At 38.4% G+C, this 23,820-nt stretch overlaps 3 protein-coding genes across 4 annotated transcripts in view; 2 read left to right on the forward strand and 1 right to left on the reverse strand.

Moving 5' to 3' along the window:
• The first annotated feature begins 222 nt into the window (after positions 1–222).
• On the forward strand, positions 223–5,635 carry smug1 (single-strand-selective monofunctional uracil-DNA glycosylase 1). Its single transcript, XM_015370525.1, has 2 exons — positions 223–623; positions 3,085–5,635. The coding sequence occupies exons 1-2, from the start codon at positions 330–332 to the stop codon at positions 3,613–3,615; spliced, it is 825 nt and encodes a 274-aa protein (XP_015226011.1). The 5' UTR covers positions 223–329; the 3' UTR covers positions 3,616–5,635.
• Positions 5,636–7,149: 1,514 nt separating this feature from the next.
• On the forward strand, positions 7,150–16,210 carry calcoco1 (calcium binding and coiled-coil domain 1). Its single transcript, XM_015370565.1, has 13 exons — positions 7,150–7,731; positions 8,217–8,366; positions 8,441–8,543; positions 10,286–10,491; positions 10,614–10,826; positions 11,881–12,029; positions 12,112–12,181; positions 12,307–12,561; positions 12,638–12,751; positions 13,012–13,107; positions 14,029–14,116; positions 14,186–14,328; positions 16,116–16,210. Exons 2-13 carry the CDS (start codon positions 8,235–8,237, stop codon positions 16,197–16,199), a joined length of 1,653 nt encoding a protein of 550 aa, XP_015226051.1. The 5' UTR covers positions 7,150–7,731; positions 8,217–8,234; the 3' UTR covers positions 16,200–16,210.
• A 3,570-nt stretch (positions 16,211–19,780) lies between these two features.
• LOC107082109 (retinoic acid receptor gamma-A-like) overlaps positions 19,781–23,820 on the reverse strand; it is a 33,263-nt gene continuing 29,223 nt past the window's right edge. For both annotated transcript variants that reach the window (XM_015370604.1, XM_015370605.1), the window contains exons 6-8: positions 23,504–23,708; positions 23,250–23,408; positions 19,781–22,854 (exon numbers count right to left, since the gene is read on the reverse strand). In XM_015370604.1, the coding sequence (XP_015226090.1) occupies positions 22,544–22,854; positions 23,250–23,408; positions 23,504–23,708 (675 nt within the window). In that variant the 3' untranslated portion in view covers positions 19,781–22,543. The remainder of the gene's footprint in view (positions 22,855–23,249; positions 23,409–23,503; positions 23,709–23,820) is intronic.

A 23,820-nucleotide genomic window follows, 5' to 3' on the forward strand; every position in this document is an offset into this window, starting at 1 on the left:
TTTTATATTAGAATGAAGGTTTGTTTGTTTACGCTGCAGCTTGCCTCTTCTGCTGGATTTGGGTCCAATCTAATGAACAATATGTTAATAACCCATTAAAGCAATATAAAGTGTCCACAGACTAGCAAAGACACTAAAGTTTGTGGGGTAATAGAGTAAATGGTGTAATTACACCTTTATTGCTGTAGGTGGCGCCATCGCATTCTAGATGACAGGCTGCAGCAGAGGAAGAAACTGATGAGATTCTTTGTGTTTAGCTTTAAAACTGATCCATAGAAAACACAGTTTAATGCGCCTTTTTTTGTGCCAAAAAAGCGACTTATTTCATCATGTCTGATGGGAACACATCGGGGATTGAGAGGGGGCTGAAGGTGTTAGCAGATCGGGTCTCTCAGCCAACAGAGGGGAGCTCTTCCTCTTCCTCCAGGTTCCTGCAGGCTGAGCTGGAGTTAAACGCCCACCTCCGGGGGATCACCTTCGGAGAGCCCGTCCGCTTTGTTTACAACCCGCTAGAATACGCTTGGGACACCCACCGCTGCTACGTGGAGAAGTACTGTCTGCCCGGACAGAAGGTCCTGTTCCTGGGGATGAATCCTGGACCTTTCGGCATGGCGCAGACCGGGGTGAGCAGCAGCTTTCTTTACTTTTGCTTTATACCAACTTTCATGTTTACATGATTTTTACATGAGTAACCTTAAGCTGTTTACGCATGGGCGGTTCTAGGAAGGGGCCAACATGGGCAGGTGCCTATAAAAGCTGTGCTGACCCCTGTGCTGTAGTCCAGGGGAGGATCTAGGATTCTTGGAGACCAGGGGCCATTAGCCCTGAGGGCGAAGATGAGAGAGTAAATCCCTTTCTAATGTAAAATATGACAGATTACTGGATTAAAGAAATGTCTTGTATACTACATGCTACCACACATAACTATTATTATAACAATTATATCAGGTGGCTAAAATATTTGATTCCCCTCTCATAACTTTGGCAAATAATGGTCAAACGTCGGCAAATCCACAGTTTGTTGTTGATGCAGAGAGGAACAAAGACAGTTAAAGACTTACAGGTGAATTAATTTCTCCCCATGTTATGGAGGAGGAACAGAATATTTCAGGCAGCTGTAATATCCATTCTCTCCTCCTCCCATATCTTTGGGAAATAAAGAGCAACTGTTTCCAGATTTAAAAAAAAAATTGTTGTGTGATATCATGTCGTATACTAGAAATTATCCTTAATCCAGTAATCTGTCATATTTTACTTTAGAAAGTGATTTACCAGAAAGTCTACACTCTCATCTTTGCAGGAATTCTTAATATTTGTGTCCTGCTATCAGCCAGTTTGCATCCTCTCATATCAGTAATTAAAAATGATAAATACTCACTACGTGTTGTAAATCTGTGTTTGGTGACTGACTTTTATTTCTGTCAGGCTGAAGAGACAAAAGTTGGAAAAAGATTCTCTTGGCGCTTAAAATAACACAAAACAGCTTAAAGGACCTTGTTTATTTATTTATTTTACAATTTAGTAAACAACAGCTGCTGATTAAACTGGATGTTAAAACATTGACATGATCATTGAAATCGATCAGAAGTCCCATCCGCCATGTCTGCCTCATGCGTGCTCCCGACACAAGGGGAACAAAATTTCATACAACACCGGAACAAAGAACGTCTGGAAGTCAGTCAGAGCTTCACATCTCCTGGGACATCAAAAGTCTGTTTAGCAACAGCTAGTGGTGAGAACTTCTTCCTCTGCACGGGAATGCTACAGGCTGCTTTCCCGTGCATGCTGCCACTATGTGGTGAATTCCAGTACTGCACATTTTACTCAGATCAGCTCAGAAGCGAGATCCGGGGCTCTGAGGGAAACATCCCGGGCTGTAGCTCAAGTAGCCGCCCCTTAGATCCGCCACTGCTGTAGTCTAATGTAGTTTTCCTTCATTTAAAGGGTTAAGGCAATTTGCAGGTTAAAAAGACATTTTCTGTTTGAAGTAAGAAAAAATCTTATTTTAAGTGCTTAACATCAAATTATTTTATTTTAAGAGCAACAATACTAATTCCTTTGGCAGATCATCTTATTGGCCTGCTCACATTAGTGACATAATCCAGGGTTCTTCAATGTTTTCCAGGCCAAGGACCCCCAAACTGATGGCGAGATGGAGCGGGGACCCCCTAATTATATATAGTATGCAATTGTGTTAAATCAAACTGGTCTTGTAGTCACTCTATTAAAGTATTTCTGATTCTGATTTCTGGTTGATGGGACAGGTGTTGTGAATGAAACGGTGCCCAGCTTGAAAGAGCTCCTGTGTGTCGCTGAATGTGTTCATTGATGACTGAAAGACATCTTCTGCCTCCATTTATCTGTTTACTACAGTGTGTTGAATTCATGTTAATGTGGATTTAAAGACATAGTGGAAAAAATTGCAAGGGGAATATAAAAACAAAAAAGTCTAATCAACCAAAACTTTCGCGACCCCCATGCAGTACATCCCTGGACTCCATAGGGGTTGCAGACCCCCTGTTGAAGACCTGCATAATCACTTATTTTATTTATTTATTTATTAGGATCTTTTTTTCCCCCATGCAATACTAAATCAATTTCTTTTGATTATATGCACTGACAATAGAAACTACCGGATTCGTCAGTTGGATCCATCAAATGTTTTTTCTTTCCTGTTTACTTTAACAGTTTTTCAAAGTTTACTGTTCTTCATCTGTTCTGTCAGTGGTCTCCAGTCTTAGCTTTGTGGCTTTCTAATTAAAATAAGCAATGTGTTCTTGCCCTATTTTTTATTGTTTGTTTTTATTTTGTTCTGCATACCCATAAAAAAAAAAAAAAAACTACCCCCTGGTAAATTTCATGTAAAACCATCACTGATCACTGAAGGGTAGTCAACTGATGGGTCTACAAGCCAAAACCTCAAAAGTGTGGTGTGCATTTCTGTTTATCCAAAGGGTGTTGAGACTACAGATGCTAAATACTGACTGTATTCCCTCAGAATGATGCACAGTGATATTATGAGACGATGGACAACAGTAAAATGAGCTGTAATGATAATATCCCTGAATATTCTGTCTGCTTCAGGTCCCGTTTGGTGAGGTGAAGTCGGTCGTTGATTGGCTAAAGATCACAGGGGAGGTTGGTCACCCCGCTGAGGAGCATCCAAAGAGACGGGTCCTGGGCCTAAGCTGCACTCAAAGTGAAGTGAGCGGCGCTCGGTTTTGGGGTTTCTTCAGAAAACTGTGCGTCGAGCCCGAGCGGTTTTTCCGCCACTGTTTTGTTCACAATCTGTGCCCACTGATCTTCATGAGCGCTAGCGGGAAGAACTTGACGCCCCCCGAGCTTCCTGCAGACAAACGAGAAGCCCTGCTCTCTCTGTGTGATGCAGCTCTCTGCAAAGTGGTGCAGGCGCTGAACGTTTCCATGGTGATCGGTGTGGGGAAGGTTGCAGAGCAACGGGCCCGCCGGGCGCTGTCGGCTGAAGGGATCGATGTGCGAGTCGAGGGCATCATGCACCCGTCGCCCAGGAACCCTCTGGCCAATAAGGGCTGGGAGGCGGTGGCTAAAGCCAAGCTGGAAGAACTGGGTGTCCTCTCTCTGCTGAGTAGCAGCTAATAAGCCTCAGCAGCTGTACGCTCACCCTGATGGTTAATCAGGAGACTAGAAGCAGGTGAAAAATGCTGGCATATATATCTTCCACCCGTATCCAGGCTGTTATCACAAACACTATCTTATCTGACCTCATGTTTTCCCTGAATGTTTGTGTTTATTAATGTTTCCAGGTTTCAAGTGGAGGAAATAACTGTTGCTCTCCCATAAAGGCATGAGCAGTCTCTATTTTTATGGTGGGGTTATTCCACTCAGAGTTAAAAATATCAATGAACGACTCAGAAGAAAGATAGTAAACAGATTTAGGGTGGCATGGTGGACATGAACGGTTTGATCATCAAACAAAACTTGACTTTTAACTTGGTGTAGAAGCTGCTGGTTCCCACAGCTGTTTTATTATTAGCAGGGTGCCCAAATCTGTTTGGTCAGTTTCATGCAGGCCTTCATGCAGTCTGGGGAGTTTGGCCTTTTATCTGTATTTTCTGGGTTTGGATAGGTATGAAGATGAAAAATTAGTGTATAAAAACGATCTGTATATGTTGCAGCCTATCCTTCTTGTGTTCTATCTTTTCTTTTAGTTCTTTTGCACCCCTGTGCCTTCTTGAGTCATTTCTTTCTTCCTTATGTTATTGCATCCTTGTTCTCTGTCTTAATTCCTTCCAGTTCTTTCAGTCTTTCTCTCCTGTCTTTTCTTTCATCCTTTCCATCATTCATTTCTTTGTTCCTCACCTTTGCATCCTTCTCTCAAATCTTCTTTCCTTCCTGTGACGGTCATCATTATAATCTTTCTTCGTTTTTCCCTTCCCTAACTTTGTCCTTGCCTCCTTGTTTCTTTCAGTCCTCCCTTGTCTTCTTACCTTTTTCTTTCCTTTTTTTCTTTTCATTCTTTCCTTTTCTTTCAATCTGTTTTTTTCCCTTTTTATTTTATGAATCCTTCCGTGTACCTTTACTCATTCTCCTCCTTGTTTCTCTTGTATTTCTTTCTCGTTGCACATTTTTTCTTGTCTTTATTCATTTCTTCTTTTCCTTTCCTTCTTTTTTCTCTCCCTTTATTTTAGAGTTTTTCTTTTTGCTTCTTATTTGTTAACAAAAACGATAAAATACATTTATATCTGTATTAATTTGATACATTTTTCAATAATGTTTATATCTAGGTTAAAGCCTTCCCTCACATGGTTCATTCATTTAATAGCTGATATCGGCTGATTGGCTCAGGCCAGGTATCGGTATCAGATTGGATCAGAACAATGGGATCGGTGCATCTCTACTTTATTTACCCTTGCATCCTTTCTTCCTTAACAACCTTGCTGTACTTTGTCTACTATATATGTATAGTAAACTTGTTTTTCTGAATATCAGAAATGAGGAAGTCTATGACTTTGATCCTGGAAAGTTTTGGGAGTTTTAACTAAAACTAATTAATGGGGAAAAAAAACTTTTCATCTGAAGTTTTGCTAATGATTATCTAAATGATATAGTTTGGTAAAATGTGCTGCAGTTAGATGAAGCAAAATCCAGCTATTTGACATCAACTTGATTTGATATTTTATAAGAACTTGATAGATTAATAGGCATTTAGCCTGCTGTCTATCACAGAGGTGGATAATTTGTTTTTGACTTTAAAAGACCAAAAGAAAAGGTAAAGTACAACCAGATCCTGGAGGAGGATTTCTAACCCCGGCCAGCTGCCTGAACATCATTTGTGGAGAAGTGTGCCATGTTCACAGACTTAATGCAAGGGCAACAACTCAGCCAGGGATCAAATATTTATTTCTTCCTTATATCTCAGGTTAAGAGGAGATTTGTTGTTCCCTCTAACTAATATGGTGCTTAAACTTAGCCGTAGCTTCATCTCTACCAATGTCTGCCAGGGAAGCTGTTTATCTTTTAGCCTTTTCAGAAGAAGCTATTTTGTTTGTTTTTTTTAGTTGTTTTTTTTTTTTATATATGTTTTGTTTTAAAAATGTTTTGCTGTACATTTTCTCACTACTGTTATCTTGTTGGGCTTCACGTCTGTTTTTTGTTTTCTGTTGAAGAAAAAACATCTGGTCTATAAATACTGCGTGAGCCTGACCTTTTTTTTCTGCCACATAAATACCAAAATAATTGAGATTTTCTTTTTTTAAGGGCTTAACAGATTTGATTCTTCTCACTGGGTAAAAACCATTTATTGTAATGAAGTCAAACAAATGCTGGCATGTTAATGCTAGGCCTATATTTGTCATCATCATAAAGTTTATTGGAAAAACATAAATCAGGAGTGTCTATATGGCCCTCAGTGATCTGTACTGGCCTGTCATTAACGGTATGGTTGTGGACCACCAGCACAGATAGGTTGAGAATGTGCAGATTTAGCAGCATGAGGAACCACAACAACTTACAATTTAATGCTGTTGCTGTTCCTCTTTCTAAGAAGAAATCATGGCTTCTCATAGATAAAGGATCTGCATGCTTCCATATCCAAAGAATCATTTGCCCCGAGTCTGGCTAAATAAAAGTATTTTACACTGCAACAAATGTAAATCTGACTAAGTCCCCTTTTCTTAAAATAAGTTTTTTTTTCTTCAATTTGCCAATGGAAGATGACAATTTACATTTAAGATAAAATCAACTGCTTTCTCTTATTTCAAGTGCATAATATTTATTTATTTTAGGTGTAAAAATGCTCATTCCATTCATTGGCCGAGCATCTTATTTTCCTACTCAAATTTAGGTTAATTAAACTAATTTAAAGAAATTTTTACTCATTTTCAGAACGTTTTTTTAGTGTAGAGGAGCATTAATATTACATGACTTGAAAGGAAACATATTTTAAAATCTGTTATCATCTTAAACAGCCAACAGTTTGTTTTTTTGTGTTTTTAACTTTTAGAATGACAATAAAACACTTAATTTCTAAGCTAACTAAACAAAAAAAGCTCTAGAAACAAATTTTTTGTTCTTTAAATGTCATGCGGCTGAAAATGAAATTAAGATATTCTTTATAAAAAGCAGTAAAGCTTCTAAGACTTTCTATTATAGGCCTAGCACATTTAATTTTAAGTATGTCTGATTCTGATTAATTAGTTCATATCATTTGTAGCCAATATTGAGAGCCACTGACCCCTGGTGCAAGTCCTTCTGCCCTGCCATGATCTATTTTGGTTCAGGTTGGGGCTCTGCGGACTCAGTAATTAAACTTTGCTCATTAAAGAAAACTTGGAAAAAAAAAGAATACTCGATATTATGTTCTTAATTATGAGACACAGTAAAATATTTCCTCAATTAGAATTCAGGTCAACGTTTGTCTCTTTTTTTATATAGGATAAACATTAAAAAACCTTTCTTTCTATCAGATCTATATTATCAACCCAGTTTCAACTCAGTTTCTAGAAGATATAAATGCTCTGTGTCATGGAAATAGTCATTGTTTAATTTATTGTTGAAAATTGGAACAACATTTTGTTGTTTTATTTGTTATTTGTTTTTTATCTCTATCATATCTCAAATAAAAACTTTACAAAAAAAAGAACTAATGAACAAAGGTGTAAGAGGAAAATAATTAAAAAGTTCATCTCATATTTTTGTTCTAATAAGGCCAACATTTTTTTTTTCTTTTTGAGTTTTATTTCTTGGAGCGTTTGGTGCAGCTGCACTGCCATCTAGTGGTCAAAGTGGGAACTTTATTCTAACACAGTCAAAATAATATAGAACTGCCTTTCCCAGAATATGACTCTGTAAAATAATGAATATGCTTAAAAAGAGCAAGAATTTACGACCCATAAATATTTTGAAAAAAATATATTACCATTTTATGAATCTTGCTAGTTTTATTATTGGTTATAACACTTTTTCCACAGTATTTCAACATGGCCATACTTCAAGTGGCACATGCTCAGAAAATATCTTTTTCTGGGATTTGAAGTTTGGAAAGCAGCTTTACCCCCTTGCAAGCAATGCACTCATACTACTACATCTCCCATAATTCCCTTGGGACTCTAAAGTTTATGTGGGCTCCTCATGGTCCAGGGGATGTTGTGAAACTCCTGCACCTGACAGAATTGCTCAGCACTTCTTCCACACTGATGCCCAGCCTGGTCTCTTATGAGAAGTGGAAAGAATTTTTATTTTTAACAGATTAAGGTAAGGTTTAATGTTTAGTTTTAGATTCTGAACAAACAAAACTCTTACGATTCTTAAAAAATTTATTTTTTACAGTTTTTAATCAAATAAAAAGTGTTTTTTGTTTGGTTTTCGATTTAAATACACATTTATTAAAAGATTGGCTTTAAATATCTAATCAAATAAGTTTAAGAACCATTTTTAGTCTGTGTTTGAAACTTTTTATTTTTTACCTCTGCTAAATAAAAATATTTTATCTACTCTTCTCATATGTTTGTATTATTTGCTTTGGAAGTTTTTGGAATGGCTCTGATTTTTCCTTTACTGAGATCTAGTCAGTGTCGGATCTTCTTGCTTTAAAACATAGTGCTGAGCTACAGGCGGTCAGTGTTATGCTCACACAGCTGCATTCCTGATCTCAGCTATCACCTTTCATCAGCTGCTCTCATCCGGAGAGAAACTGGAGCACATCAAACTGGACCCATGTGTGTTTTCTTTCTCAACAGTGAAGCTTCCCATTACTCATGGAGAAACAGCCCTCAGTGGTGTTTCGAAATGTGGGACAGTTGTACTTCCCCCAAACCAGGCTGGAGTGCCACTACAGTCTGACATCAGAGCATCAGTGGAGCAGCAGTGATTGGATAGGGATTTTCAAGGTACTACAACCCACCTGAATGCTGAGAGGATGGAGGATAGTAGCATTAAAGTGTTTTTGTGTGTCCTGTTACAGATGGGTTGGTCTTCAGTCAAACAGTATCACACCTATACGTGGGCTTTGGTCCCTGATGGATACACAGAGGGAACCAGCGTTGACTACTGGGCAGTTTTCCAGGGTACAATTTCTCAATCATTTCATCATTTATCACCTGAATCAGCATCAGTGTATTCAAACAGTCTGTATCCATAACTCAATAGACAGCAATAGCTCACTTATATCCTGTCCATATCATGTATGGGTGAGTCACTTATGGTAAATAATATGTGAATAATTTTTTTTTTTACAGTTAAACCCCAAAATGTTCATAAATCTGCCGGATTTATATTCTTATTTTTTTTTATTCAACCAACAACTTTGTCTCTTCTAGAAAATGTGGCGGCATCTTTCAGAAAATGTTTAGAAAGTAAAAGAGGAGTTATTTTGTATACGAACATTTATTTTATTCACATTTAATGAAACAGATAACCTCTTCAAAAGTATTTGTGTAATCAAGTGAAAGCTCTTTATTGTTATGAGATTATTTAAAGATCCTACTATGATGGCTGAGCAGCGTTTTTACATGTTTCGACTGACATTTTCACTGATGAGTCTTTTAGGTTGGATGGCCCCCTTTCCATCACCCTCATCTTTACATCCCCGCACAACAGATTTTAAGTTTAAGTTGGGGCTCCAGCTAATCCACTCCAACTCTTTGATGTTAATCCCACATAGAAACAAACATGTTGCAGAAATTTTAAGACTAATTTCATCGTTTAAATTTTATTTATGTATTTATTCATTAATTTCTTTGGTGCCATTTATTACGGTTTGGTTGTATTTCTTTTATTCTTTTTCTTTTTTTATCTAAATATGAAACAGTTAGGAAATAAACAAAAATTTTAATATTTAGCTTTTTTACACGAACAAAAAAAAAGAACCAGAAGAAGAAAAGAAATCTAATTGTAACTGTCCCCTTTCAAACATCTTAAAATACAATCTTACTGTCATAGGATGCTTTACAAAGCAAAAAAAATAAAAAAAATCTGTTAGCTTAATTTATTTCTTCCATATCATAATAATATCTATATTTTTATTTTATTTTTATTTTTTTAACATTGTATAAATTTTAAGGCAAATTGATCGGCCTCGAATTCGTTAAGTTTGGGTGATTGTTGATCAGCTGATATTTTCCTGTGAGCCGATCTTTGAGTTGTTTAATATTTTTCAATAAAAAAAAAGATTAAAACATTGAAGGTGAATTCTTTCCTTATAACGCCTGACTGTGTCTAAAATGCTATCGGCCATTGTTAAATCAGTCTTTTAAATTAAAGTTTGTGATCGGCCACAAAACACACTTTACAATCCTAGATCTGTTACATTTTGCAGGCTTAAATTTGGTTAGTCTGCACATTTAGACACCTGTATTCCATCAATATAAAAAAATCAAAATGGACCCCAATGCATCTTTGTTTTTTGTTTTTATAAAGATTCAGCTTACATGTGGTCCAGAAACAAAGTTTCATGTTAGGGCAAAGTGCAAGCAAGATACCTTCTGTTTAAAGCACCATCTGATTTTCACCTTTCTCTTCCTTTCTTTACGTGATTGTTGTAATTTAATTATCGCATCTTGGATTTTGTGTACATTATAAAACCACATAGAACATTTAGAGAGCATTTTATATTTTATTAGAAATGTTTCAAATATTTTCCAGCTTGATCCTGCAGAATTTTGAGGGAAGTATGACATTCCTTAAAGATAAATGCTCAGAACTAATATTCAGATCTAGATACTTCTTATTTCATGATCGTCTTATTTCATGTCTTTTTTCAGATTAGAAGTCTGTATAATAACTGTAAGTTTTTATACTCATTCTGCAGCATCGTACTTGCCTCGCCCTAGTGATGTGGAGTACCAGTTTGTTTACCTGGACAGCGTGGGAAAGATATGTGCTCGCAGCCGTCCGTTCACTTTTTGTGCCCCTCAGCCGCTGGAGGAGCTGGAGACTCTGAAAGAAGAACAAGACGAGGAGGATGGAGAAGAAGAGGAGCTGCTCCTGGTCATCCCCAGGGCTCAGCTGCTGCAGGTGAGGAAAAGAAGCTCCTCCAGAAAGATAAGGGGGGGACGCCACTGTTAGAAGTTTGGCAGATTTTCTGGTTCCTGTGAAAGGCATTAAAAGTCCTCCCCGTTTTCCTGTGTTCTCCCCAGAGTCGACTAGCGCAGAGCCTCAAACAGCAGGAGGATTTACTGCGAGCTCTGGAAGAAGCCAAGAAGGAGGTTGAGTGTGAAAAAGAAACCAGCAAAAGAGCAAGAATTGAGTGGGAGAGGGAAAGAGAGGCAATGAGGGAGGAGATCACTGAACTCAGAGACAACCTGAGACAGAGCTGCCAGATCCTAAAGAGGCTGGAAGAGAGACACAAGGTATGAGGGGGTAATAGTAACAGCTAAGAGACAATCCCTATGGTTTACTTACAAGCTAAATAAAAAGACACATCAATTAGGAATGTTGTGTTCCCACCCCATTTACCTTTACACATTTTTTGTCCTGTTATAACAAAAGACTTGGTTTGATTTTATATAATTGACAAATGCTCTTTTTTTTAGCACTGCTCAATATATCATCCTTTACTGATAAATAGTACTTACCAATGCATGATGGCCTACCTTACCTCACAGAGAAGTAAAGAAGATTACTAATCCAAGGTAACTGAGGTGAAGCTGCAGAAAACCACATCTCAGGTGGGAGGATCACCTAACAGAGACTGTTTCCTGAACAGTCTCCAATCCTGGCTTTTATGCAAGATGGACAGAATACAAACAATCTTTGAAAGGAAAACAAAACAAAAAAACACAAGAAGTCCTATTTTCTTTTCCATAAAGCCATGTAAGGAATAAATCCAACAAGTGGAACAAGGTTCTCTATTTAAATGAGGCTAACATTGATGTTTTTTTCCTTACATGCAAAATGCTCTGAATAACAAACTTTGCATTACACTGAACCCATCACTCCAAGATTAAACATGATCATGGTTGCATCTTGCTGAGGGGAAAATACATGAAGGAGTTGCAGGCTTAAAGAGGCAAAATAAAAAATAAAATGCTGGACGAAACTTGTGATAAGGCGTGAAAATATATTTTCAGACACGGTCTCTATTTATTTAGCATAAACTTTAACTATTTTGCACGGAAAATGTGCAAATATCTAGGCTATACTTTGCTGCAGGTGTCTTAGAGGATAGTAATTCACCAAAGCATTGACTCTAAAAAAAAATATTTCCTTCTTTTCCAACAAATTTACAAAAAACAAGCATACTTTCACAGCTCAACTCTTCAGTACATTTGTTTTCATCCATTGCTGACAATCAAAATAAGTTACCTTTAAGTGTTTGGTTCTAATCTAGCAAAACATGGATAATTTCAAATGAGATGAAAAGTTTTCTGAAACAACGTTGTCTATAATTTCTAATGCTGAAAGGATGAGACGAGCAGTCAGGAACTTCAGAGCTCTGAACTGAGAAAACTTGAGGCTGAAAAGGCAGAGAAGCAGCAGCAAGTCCTCGACCTGCAGGATGAAATTAGGATTCTGTCTGACAGAGAAGATCAAGGAAACATGGAGCTGCAAAGGCCAGTGAAGCACGTTTTAGTTGGGAGTACAAATGTCACTGTGTCTTATTAGTCGGAATTAAAATTGACTTTGTGATCACAGGCTGAAAGAACGAGTGAAGAAAATGTCAACCCAGAGGAAACACGATGAGGAAAAAAGAAAATCCCTGCAGGTAGCTGATGGAACACAGATGCTAGCTGAGTTTTAAAGATGGGAGCCTTTTATTTAGATAAGGCCTGAGATAGATGGCTGCAGGTCTTCAGCATTGATGTGAAAACAACGGAATCTCTTTAACAGGTGGAGATTGATGCTTTGGCTGCAGAAGTGCGAGGGCTGCAGGAACATCTGGAAGCCAGCGACCACGTAGCTGAGAACCTACGCAAACAGCTTCAAGACCTTGGCATCCAGCGGAGTCACACCCACACTGAGCTGCACCAAGCCCGGCTGCAGGTGGCGAAGCTTACCCTGCAGCTGTCAGACCAAGACCTGGCCCTCAGAGAGGAGCGGGCCACCTGGGTCCTCGAAAGGGAGGCTTTTAAGCATGCAGCAGAGGTGAAGGTCCGGCATGCTTTATGTGTTGGTAGAACCAAACTTATTCTCAACCATATTCTTCATATTTTTTGTGAAGATGGATAAGAAGAAACTACAGGATCTGAGCTGTGAGCTTCAAAGAAAGGAGGAATGGCTCCAGGAGGAGAGGGCAGAACGAGACCAACTGGAGGCAGAGCTTGGGAGGGAAAAAGTGAGCAGGCAAAACAGACACCAGTCAGAGCATCATTTAATACACAAACACCTTCATGGTTGCATAAAATCAGTTGCTCAGTATGTGTTTTGGAAACTGGAGAAGCATGCCAAAGTTCAGAGCAGTTATTTTCTTACACGCATGCCGGCACAAATAGAAGAGCTTCCATGAACAGTAAGTAAACATTTCCCCACATCATCATCATGTGACGAGCAGGACGGGAGGGTGGCCATGGTGTAAAGTTGCTGCTCTCCCTGCAGGTGCATTTGAGCGACGCCAAGCGGGAGCTGCAGGAGCTGAAAGCCTCTCTGAGGAAGGTCCAGAAAGGCAGAGAGCTGGAAGAACTTCACAAGCAGGCAACTGTTCAACACCACAAAATGCCTCATGCATTCATTATATCACTTCATTTGTTTTTATGTAGCATCGAATATTTCACATACCGACTGTGGAGCACATGTGAAATCTGAAAAACAGATGTGCTGCAATTGACCCATAGATATAAATAGTTCTAAAAATCTTTGTTCATTTCCACTCTGCCATTTAATGCCCAGCAGGTATATATGACTATGGTGCCACCATGTAGCTGAACTTGACATTTTTGTCTATTTCTTCCACCGCGGGACCCAGTGTGAGTCTAAAGAAGCTACCATTTTTAGGATGGGGCATGAGATATAACACCTTTGATTAAAAATAATAATAAAAGTATTAAGAACTAATCTGATTAGAAACATTGCGTTTAAAAAAAATAAAAAATTCTGACATGAATCTCGCCTTTTATCCCAGTTTAATTTGATGGCTAACCTGAAAAAGTCAGCATTAGTTATTAAAGAGCTTCTGATAAAACAGTTTCATTTCCGATACTGTACTGATATTGCAGCTTTTAGTATTGGCTGAAACTTGAGATATTCTGAAATCTAAAACATAAGAATATTTTGCAATTAAATAAAACAAAAAGGAATAAATTTGAAGAAATGAATGAGAACTTTTGAGCTCAGCTGCTGTTGTAATGTTTCTGCAGGATACAAGCGCTGCTGGACAGAAATGCTGCAGCAGGCTTAATAATTAGACAGATTGCTTCTATCAGGTTTCTTTAATTGAAGAATTTAGCTGGGACATCCCTGTTATTTATTAGTTTGAAAAAAGAAAAAAGGTGGGTACTGTACCCATGTTCCAGTACCTTTTTGAGAAGTTCTCGATTCGCTCGTTTATGTTTTATGATTTCTAGTTTGTTTTTGTTTTGCTCTCAAAATCTGTGGGTCGTGACTGAAACCTTCCAGGAGTTGGTGAATTGCCTTCATCAGCTGGAGATAAAGCTCGGGATCGGACAAGAAATGAGATCAAACATCAGAACTGCTGATTGCATCTGTAAGTAAAAAGTTGTCTTCATGCACTTCATTTCTAAGAAGTATTACAATTAAAAAACTGTTTAAACAGCTCCTGGTTCTGAGAAAGAGGAGCTTTCTTCATCAGCTGCCCTGAGATCAGCTTGTTCATCTTTCGCCCCGGAGGAGAGCCATTACTCTGAGATCCCAGCTGAGACTCTCAGCCAAAGTGACGAGTCACCAGCTGACTCCCAGGTATGCATGTCCATTCAGCCGTAAACCAAACAACCATTAATAGCACCTGCATTAAAGACCCACACTATCTGAGTGGGTAAATATTTGACTGTTGTCTCAAGAGATTCCTCCAGCTCTGCCTATTCATGAGTGGTTGCTTCAGTTTCATTGTTGAACACCTGGGTTAAGGGCTGCTGCAGAAATAGGTCAGAGCAAAAACAATCTGTGTAAATGGATGTGGTGGAAAGAAAACCGAATGAACACATCTCACCTCTTTATAACTGATTCTAGTTGGTTCACATAGGTATGCTGTATTCAGACAGCTTAAATTGGATATATTATGAAGCTGGATTGAGATTTGTTGTATTGCACTATAAAAGCTACTAAAGTGTGTAAAACCAAACTCCAAGCTGCTGCAAAGAACAAAATGCTTAAATCTAGTGAAATGCTGACAGTATATGTTTATTTTGGTCCATAGTATTATTGAATTGAAGGATAGAAAAAAAAAACTACTGAATATGTTTTTTTTTTATCCCCGCTTATGCACACACTACTTTTAGCTTCCAGCAGCAGAGCTAGCTGCTACATAAATCAGACTTTGTAAATGACTAAAAGGATGCACAGCCCCTTATTGGGCTATTTAAGAATATATCCACTTAATTTATTCAAAAGGAACAGAAAATATAAATGTTCTGTTTTAGTTTAGTTTAGTTTAGTTAGTTAGTTAGGTTAACAGTAGTACTGTTGTTAAAAAAGAGAGATAAGAAAAATCTCAACATCTCAAAAACAAATCTCAGCTATGTGTTACATTAATACCGCAGTGCTTAAATGTATTGTGGAGGATTTTCACAAACTTTTTAAAAGACCCTCGCTCTTTAAAAGAAAATGCATGTGCAAGAGTTTGCATGAGCCAATTTTTTTCTTTATGCAAGCTCTGTTTAAAAGTTGCGGTTCACATAGCTCATACCAGTTTACTGTGCCTGAACGTCCGCCCTAAATCCCCCAATCACTATAAAGAGCGGGGACTATATAGGAGACTTTATAGTGAACTCAGTTAACTGACTGTTCGGACAGATGATCACTGCTTTTCGCTCCCTGTTGGTCATGTAACACCTCCTCCACTGCACTGTGCCTGAACCATCTTTGGTATTAGTCGCCGCTGTCGGGTAGCCTATGGCGACAGCAGGCGGCTGTGATAGAAAATCCCATAATGCTTTGTGAGAAGAACTCACCGTGCAAAGCATTCTGGGATATATCTGCCTCTCCAGAGGCCTTTCTTTTCTTCTCATAAACTTCATAGAGACTTATTCTCTTATGACCCTCTGCCATTTTCAAAGAACTGCGGTGAGAAAGGTGAGCTTCAATGACTTTTTGAAACTGTAGCTCACCACACATATATACACCTGAAAGCGCACAGGCACAGAAAAAGATAGCTAATGGGACAAGCATGTGGGACCGCTTTACATAAACATATCACCAAAATGATTGACAATTAGGAGGACCACTTATTTTGATGTTCCACCCGGAAATAAAAGATTGTCTTCTAAACCTTTGAATAAAGCAGAAAGCAGAACTTTAAATGTTTGTTTAATTTTTTAGACTTTTAGGCTTTTTTCAGAGAGAGCATCCCTGAGCATGTTGCTATTTGACTGCTACCATAAAAGTTTGCATCCACAATGCGTCATATCCTCCTGCATTTAGCTAAAGCTAAAGTCACGTTTTTGTGTTCTTTGTATAACAAGTCTTACTTTGTAAATACTAGTCAGGATCACAAGCACTGAAATAAGCGTTTTGTCTGTTAAATTCAGGTGGAAGAAATGGAAATCAGGACAACTGAAGGAGAAGGGAAGCAGCTAATCCTGCCTGAACCCATTAACCCCACCCTGAGGTGACAAGGCTCCAGCCACCAAACGCTATTAAGCATTTCATCTGTGATAAAATCTTTTCTTTGACAGTGTCACTGAAACACAGTGAAAAATATGTAGGGTGCTGATCAGAGGTTTGCATCCACCTATGAATGTTATGTTTTATCTGGGGGTTTTAGTGATTCATTTAGTGAAGTTTGAATGATTACTAAAAATAAAATATGACAGCCCTAGTTTGAATTTATAGTTACCTTTCTCCAATCCATACAGGTTAAGTATAATACACACAGGATTATATCCACTTTATAGTTAAAGAAAGGTTTCTGAGCAAGTTGCATCTAGACATGTTTTTATGACCATCAGCACCAAGTGCAATGATTGTAAAAAGAGCACATCATATGCCCGGCTTTACTGGTTTGGATCCTCCTGTTGGAGCAAACAACTGTCTCCAATATTGAACTGTAGGCCTCAAACATAAAATGCCCAAAGTAATTAGAGTTTGGCTTTTTTTCTGTACGCTTTTGGTGTCGCAACTGGACAATAATCCCAAACTAGGGTGACCAAATGTTTCATAAAACAGGACAGATGGACCCAGTATTCAAGGCGAGTCAGACAGTGCAAAGTTTCAAAATGTTTAATAACAGAAAAATAATAAAACAGGACGGGATGCGGGCTGCTTGAAGATAAACTGACCGCAGTGGCTGCAGGAGGGGGGCGGGGAACAGCGTAATCACTGACACTCTGAGGGGAGAAACACAGGTAAGTGACCATGATCATCTGACAGGAGATGATTATCCGAGTGAGTCACTTACCTGGTTTGACAGTTCAGTCCATCCTCTCAGAGGAAGGCAGGATCCAGCCGATGGACTGCAAAATGAGATGTGGCTCAGAGCCGTCCAAAGTGTCCCCATTGCAGCAACCCCAGTAAGCAGGTAGGAGACCAATCTAGTTCAGAGACACAGTTCAGAACTGGACAGTTCCGAGATCCAGGAGTCCGTAGCAAGACCAGCGGTTCCGGTCTGAACAGGAACAGACAGATCCAGGGTTCTGGAAATCCCCAGAACGTTCAGGCAGGTTCAGAGTTCTATAAGTCCAAACAGGCACGTGTAGATGAAGACAGGCAGTCTCAGTGGTGGAGAGGAATATAGATGGTACCAGGATAAATGCCAAATTTTAAACTGGTCTCCACCTTGGAGCCAGACTTACGAGAATGAAAACTGACCAACCCTGCACACCGAGCCAAAACCCTGAGGGGTCATATAAATTCATTAAAATGTCAGGCTTTCAATGTTTTTCACGGGACCATATGCTCAAATGCCCTTTGCCAGATATACTACTGCACTTTGTTGCCAATGTAATTCTTGAGAGATGGCTAGTGGAAGGGTCTAGCGAGACACCCACACACACAGGGAGCAGGACAACCAGCATTGAACACAAAATGCCGAAACGAATGTGCAGCTTCAGAGATGAACTCCAAAAGAAATGAGCATGTACCGTCCTCGTTGCATCAAGTGGGAGGCTGAGTGCACTGCGTGCAAAGCTGGCACATTTTTTCTGTGTCTAATTAAGTTGCTGGAGATCTCAAAACTCCACAGACACTGAAAAACATTAAAAAGCTTTGCAAGGCCAGAGCTCCTCTTCAAAGCTGCCTGAGTAATTTGTTAGACCTGGTAAAACAGAGGATGCTCTAAAGAGGTAATTTGTTGAGGCTGTATTTTCTAATATAGAAGAGGTCATATTTAGAGCATTATTTGATTTTATCTATGTAATTTAAAGAGAGCTATAATTTTGTTACTGGTTGTTACAGATTTCGTTTTACTACAGAAGGTATTATAGTACAATTTAGGTGTAATAAAGCATTATTCATTAACCTCTGAGAAGCCTGTCTGAATCAGTCTCGAGGCTGGGCAAAGTGTCCTCCTTTTTGGAAAGGAACTTGGAACTTTATTTTAAACAGATGAAACAGGCTAACTTTATCCGCTAGGCTTCTGAAATGACCTTCCATGAACCCTGATCTTAACTGCATAAAAAGTTTGTTGACTTCAGTGCTAAAAGGCAGAGTCCTTGCATTGAAACCAAGCAGTTAGAATAAGTTGTATCGTTCCTGATAAGATGAGTTCTTAAGTGCCATCCAGGGTTAAGTAGGAAGCTTGTTGAATGCTACAAAAATCTGTGTATTTAAGGTGCAATGCTAGACAATCCACTCAACAAAGGCTATAAAGTAGTTTTCACTATGTATGGATGAAACACGTAAATCACAGAAGAAATATTTAGTGAAAATGGTTTACATAGAGCCGCAAATCACCATCAGACGGATTCTCATGATGAGTGGTTGCACCTTTTTGCTGCCGTTGTAAGAGCACAGATGTAAATCCAAAATAAGCTGTAAAAATTCAAAATCAGCTGCAATAATAAATCTTTTGTGAACCTTCTTTTTTTCTATCTGCAGTGAGTTGCCCGACTCCCCAATGTGGTGACAAAACCAGGAGCACATGGATGAAAAGCAACGTTGGTGCCACTGATATGGATTTGAATCAGAACAAAACAAAGAGCATTTATTTCTTATTTTTGTGAAAACGCACTTTGCTTTTTCCATAGAGTCAACAGTTTTGTCTCTTAATCATATTTAAGAGATATTATTTCTCAGTGAGATGAAAACTCTCAGGATTCTTGCATTTCAGTATTCTCTAATCTCTGTGTTCTTGCTGTTACATGAATATGTGGATAATGTGAGAAATATGTCTTTGGCCTGACTTTCTTACTCAACATGTTGTGCAGTGCTATTTTTGCTCCTGGGTTTTCCATGAGAGCATGACTCCTGAAAGCGTGTCAAATGTGTGGGCGTGTGATCACGGTCAAGTGTGAAATGGCAGCAAGTCAGACCCGAGGATCATGACCGCCCGTTTGCTGTTTTATAATATGTTTGGAAAATCGGTGTTGTTGATAAAATACCAACAAATTTGGATATTGATTGCTTTCTATGTTTTGCTGAAAACTTGATGCAGAGCAAAGTTCCTGTTTATTAAAACAGAGAAATGAATGATTGAAGTTTTCACATACAGATAGATTTTATGGGGACTGGTAATAAAAGATGTGCAAAAACTCTTAAGTTTAATAACTCTTTTTATTCCAGCAGGATAAGAAAAATGAAAACCTAAGAAAAATGAAAAACACACCTAGGTGGTGTGGAATCTAATAAAATATATATTTTTTGACTGACTGTAAAGTGAGGAGGTAAATCAGCCATTTGATTCAGGCCTTGAAGCAAAGCATTTATGGACTTGACCTCCATAAATGAGGAATCCTGATTTAGATCATCCATAGTTCTTCCTCCTCGCTTACGCTCTCCTCTCTTCAGCTCATCCCATAGTGAGACTGAGATGATCATAGAAGAAAGCGGACTTAGAATTTCTGTTGATTTTGCCTCGTTTTGGATCATTATCTTACTTACAGCCCAAATAATAACCCACTGCATGTTTTATCCGAGAGATATCTTTTCATTCATTCTAAGCAGATTATCAGGAACCAAGAGCCTACATAACAAATGTACAAATGTAATAAAAGTCCAAAGTTAAAAAAATAGGAGACAATAAAAACATTATGAAGTCTGAGAAGAAAAAAATTGCCTTTATCAAAATACAGGAAACATCACAAAACATTTAATAGTAAGCATTGAAAAAAAAAGGAAAATCAGTTTCAGCTTCTCATAGAAATGTAACCAGAGCATTTGGAGTCAGTTTCTGTATTTGTTTGTAGCTGTGTGCAATAGTCAGTCATCAAAGCTATTCTGCTTTCGGAGAACATACAAGAAGAAATGCGCTCCCTGAACATGTTGACAACATGCTTGGAATATTAAAAAACAAATAAAACCCATCAGCAACAGCAAAACGTTAGAGAGATGAGATGTATACAGCTTCATTTGATGAAAAAAAAGTAAGTAAAATCCTGCTGAATACAAAGCGTCTTTTCTGTCTTTGGTCTTTTCTATTGCTACACCTTGATGCACATATGATTATTGGCTTGAGGCCTTGAAGACAACCTCATTGATTAATTTATTGCACCAGCTCAAATAAAAAGTAATAAGAACGAAAAGAGAAAAAGGATTTATTTGGAAGTATTAAAACTTGATATGATTTAGAAAGATCATTTTGGCTGTTGCTATGCAGACACTGTGTGTAAGTCTGTGAGTTTGAGAGAAATATTACAACGCTCAATGGAAGTTTAATTATGAAAATGGCCAATCAATTTAATGGCTTTCAATCTGATTATAACTCAATTACATTAAGAAATCTGTTGGTAGTCATTGTTTTATTTTATTTGGTTGATGCTTTATTCCATTTGCGAAGATATATTTAGAAAATGGAGGCTCATTTTGTGTTTCAGCAAGCAACTTGTTTAATACAGAACTGTTAATGATGTCAAATGATAACTTTTGATGACACGCAAGCACAGTGAGAACATGCAAACTCCAAGCAGAAAGACCCGGGGACTGGAATCAAACCCAGATTCTTCTTTCTTCAAGGCAACAGGGCTACCCACTGCACTACCGTGCAGTCCCAGATTAGTACAGAAGACTTTGAATTAGGCTTTTAATACAAAATCTATCTTTAATCTTTAATAATCTCTTCTGATTCGTATCCAGAACTGGTCAAGTGTATATTAGATTTTCTGGGATGTCAGACTTCGAACCAGGGAACGATCCAGCAGCCAACATAAATCCATCATGGTCAGAAAATACATTTTCCCTTGGCAATGCAAAATGGTAACCATGTATTTTACTCCATTATCTCCATTAAACACAAAAGGAACACACTGTAAAACAGGGTTTGTATGGCACCGTGTGTCACCCTAGTTTAATGGGTTATATATGGTCAGAAGTGTAAATGTATTAATATCTGCCACTTTCATGATGTTTTATACAAACTACTAACTTTCCCCAAGTTGAACTGCAGATTTCAACACTTCTAGACATTGAATATCATATAACTCAAACATAATTATACTTATATTAAAAAATGTAACTATTTTATTGAATTTATATATTCAAAGTCTACATAGGCTCCCAGACGATCTCTGGCCTGCTCTGTATTATTCCAATGTGTTTTGAGTAAATTAATGATAAATTTTTATTCATTTAAAAGACGATTTAAGTTTAGAAATGGAAGTCATGTATTATTCAATTGATACCAATAATTTATGAAAGGTTAAAAACTGTTCGGTAAATCCATCATACGTCGTTTATGAGAATCCTGTCTGCAAAGAGTTTACATATTTTTTCCAGCGCTCAATTTTGAATTCAATATAACGACTTATCGCTGTGGTTTTAAACAGCTGTAGGGAGCAGCTACAATTAGTTTTGTTATCTAATAGATGCTAATAGATCCTTTCTGGCTTGAATTGTGGAGAATGTTCATAGATTTTCTCATAAACACCTGAGTAATTTATTCATCTATTTAAATACTTTTACTTGAGTTCTTTGTCTTCATCTTGCTGTGAGTAGAATGCTTTGCACTGAAAGCTGAGACATAGTTAACCTGAGAGTGAGGCATGGTAATAAATCTACTTTTTGCAGATTGATCATTTTTTTGTGAAAGGATAAAGGATGAGAGGTAAGGATATGTTTGTGTTGCCTTTTCTATATTTGGCACCAAAGTTAAGATCTTTTTCCTTTCTTTCTTCCTTTGTTAGATTTGATTTCATGACTGAAAACTTACCTTGTGAAATATATATATCTATCTATATATCTATAGATAGATATATATGTGTGTGTAAACTTATAGTGAGTTTGAGTCCTGCTCATGACTCTCTGTCTCTCTAAAAATCTTTTTAGAAATGCTTTTGTCCAATAAATCAAATAGAAAAAGGCTAAAGCTCAAACTTCACACATGCTGAGTTGCATAGGATTGAAAAATAAATCAAACAAAAAAGAGAAACAGGCATAAATGTAACATGCTCAGAAAAAGAAGGTACAATGAGAAAATAAGTTGCATAAGTAATAAAAGTAATTCTGAGGAGACATTCGTGGCACATATACACCATGTAGAGATAAGCTGCTGCGATTAATGGTTGATTTTATACAAAGCTTAGCCCTTTGGAGACAGCAGAGCAGCTCATTTTCTTCTGCTATTCTGCGGCTCTGATTGTGTCGAACTCAAATATCTTTTCTAAGGCCGCGCTGATATTTTAATGGTGCCCTCATTCATCCACTGAAATGTAGTGCTTTTTCTCTTTGATTATTTGCTTCCTATTTAGAATCTGTTTCCTTGCAGTCAGTATGTACAGGTTATTACAATGTCATTAACGAGCCTAACTCTGAGGTGGCGTTGCTCTGTGCGGCTCAGCGGTCTGTCAGAGAGGAGGCAGCATCCTTCTCACTGCGTTTTTCCCACCACGGCTTTCTTCTGTGCGGCCTCCCCCCACAGCTCTCCGTCACTTTCCGCCCCCCACTCCCTCTCCTCCTCCCAATATTCGTCCTCCTCCTCCTCCTCTTCCTCTTCGAAGGCGGACTCGTAAGTGGACTTCCCCTCTTGCTTGATGGCCTGGATGGCAGGGGGAGGCGCCGAGGCGCTGTCGCTGGAGTCGCTGCTGTCCTCGAAGGCGTCCGGGTTCTCCAGCATCTCCCTGATCAGAGGGGGCATGGGGCCTGGGATCTCTGTTTTGAGGGTAACGGCTCGTTCTGCACCTGTAGGCATCGAGAAGCAAAACATTTGAAAAATCATTCTGTTTACAAAGCACACAAATGCACCTAAGCTTTTCAACCACAAACATGAACTTTTGTCAGATTTCAGGTCTTTGGCTAACAGAGGGTAGTAAATACTTGTGAAGTAAAATAAATCTGATATTTATATATTCCAAAATAATTTCACTTTCTCAGCATTAACTTTTACAGTGTAAAAAAATGTTTATGTAAAGATTTACTGATTGGGGTCACTTTTACATTCTACTGTGTCATGCATTTAGTGCTTTAGAGCAATTTTCTCTGTCTTATCTCTACATGTCATAAGTCAAGTAAAGAAGGCAAAAGGATTTTTGATCTTAATAGAAAGAAGTCCTTTTGTGTTATAAAAATCCCCTCACCCTTGGTGCTGATTCCTCGGAGGTCTGTGACTTTCATCAGCATGCGAGGGAACATGTGAGGCTTGTTGGGGCGTCTGCGGCGAGTGTAGATCTTTAGAGCCTCCAGCAGCGGCTCCTGAAGTTTGTCGACCTTCTCTGGTTCCTCCAAGTCCATACGGTCTTGGTAAGGGACAATGAAAAGAAGAAACAAGATGATTCACAAAATCCTATTAAACAACTTGCTAACTGAACTTTGACAATTCTGCCAGCTTTACCTCCACAAATGAGACAGATTGCGCTGAGGAGCCCCGTCTCTGTGTCGTCCATCTCCAAAGGCAGCAGCTGACCTGCGAAGGCAAACACCAGGTCTGTGAGGGGCCCAAAGCCGGCGTTGTGCATCTGGGTCCTGTTGAGAGTCAGGCCGTCTGAGAAGGTCATGGTGTCCTGCTCTGGAGTGTAGCGGGTGCATATCCGTAGCATCTATGCAAGGGAGGGAAAAATTAATGGGTTTAGAACATGGGGGCGAAAAAAGCAACAAAAATACAACAATTCAGTAGTTTTATAGAGGTGTCAGAGTGAAAATCCAAATTCA

The sequence above is a fragment of the Cyprinodon variegatus genome, unplaced genomic scaffold (assembly GCF_000732505.1).
Source record: "Cyprinodon variegatus isolate N-32 unplaced genomic scaffold, C_variegatus-1.0 Scaffold47, whole genome shotgun sequence".
Taxonomy (NCBI): Eukaryota; Metazoa; Chordata; class Actinopteri; order Cyprinodontiformes; family Cyprinodontidae; genus Cyprinodon; species Cyprinodon variegatus.

Bases quoted from the DNA above. Each gene is read 5' to 3' on its own strand.
- smug1 (XM_015370525.1), top strand. From the start codon at position 330: ATGTCTGATGGGAACACATCGGGGATTGAGAGGGGGCTGAAGGTGTTA. The intron at 624-3,084 runs GTGAGCAGCAGC...TGTCTGCTTCAG, and splicing joins TCGGCATGGCGCAGACCGGG to GTCCCGTTTGGTGAGGTGAA.
- calcoco1 (XM_015370565.1), top strand. From the start codon at position 8,235: ATGGAGAAACAGCCCTCAGTGGTGTTTCGAAATGTGGGACAGTTGTAC. The intron at 8,367-8,440 runs GTACTACAACCC...GTCCTGTTACAG, and splicing joins ATTGGATAGGGATTTTCAAG to ATGGGTTGGTCTTCAGTCAA. The intron at 12,562-12,637 runs GTGAAGGTCCGG...TTTTTTGTGAAG, and splicing joins CTTTTAAGCATGCAGCAGAG to ATGGATAAGAAGAAACTACA.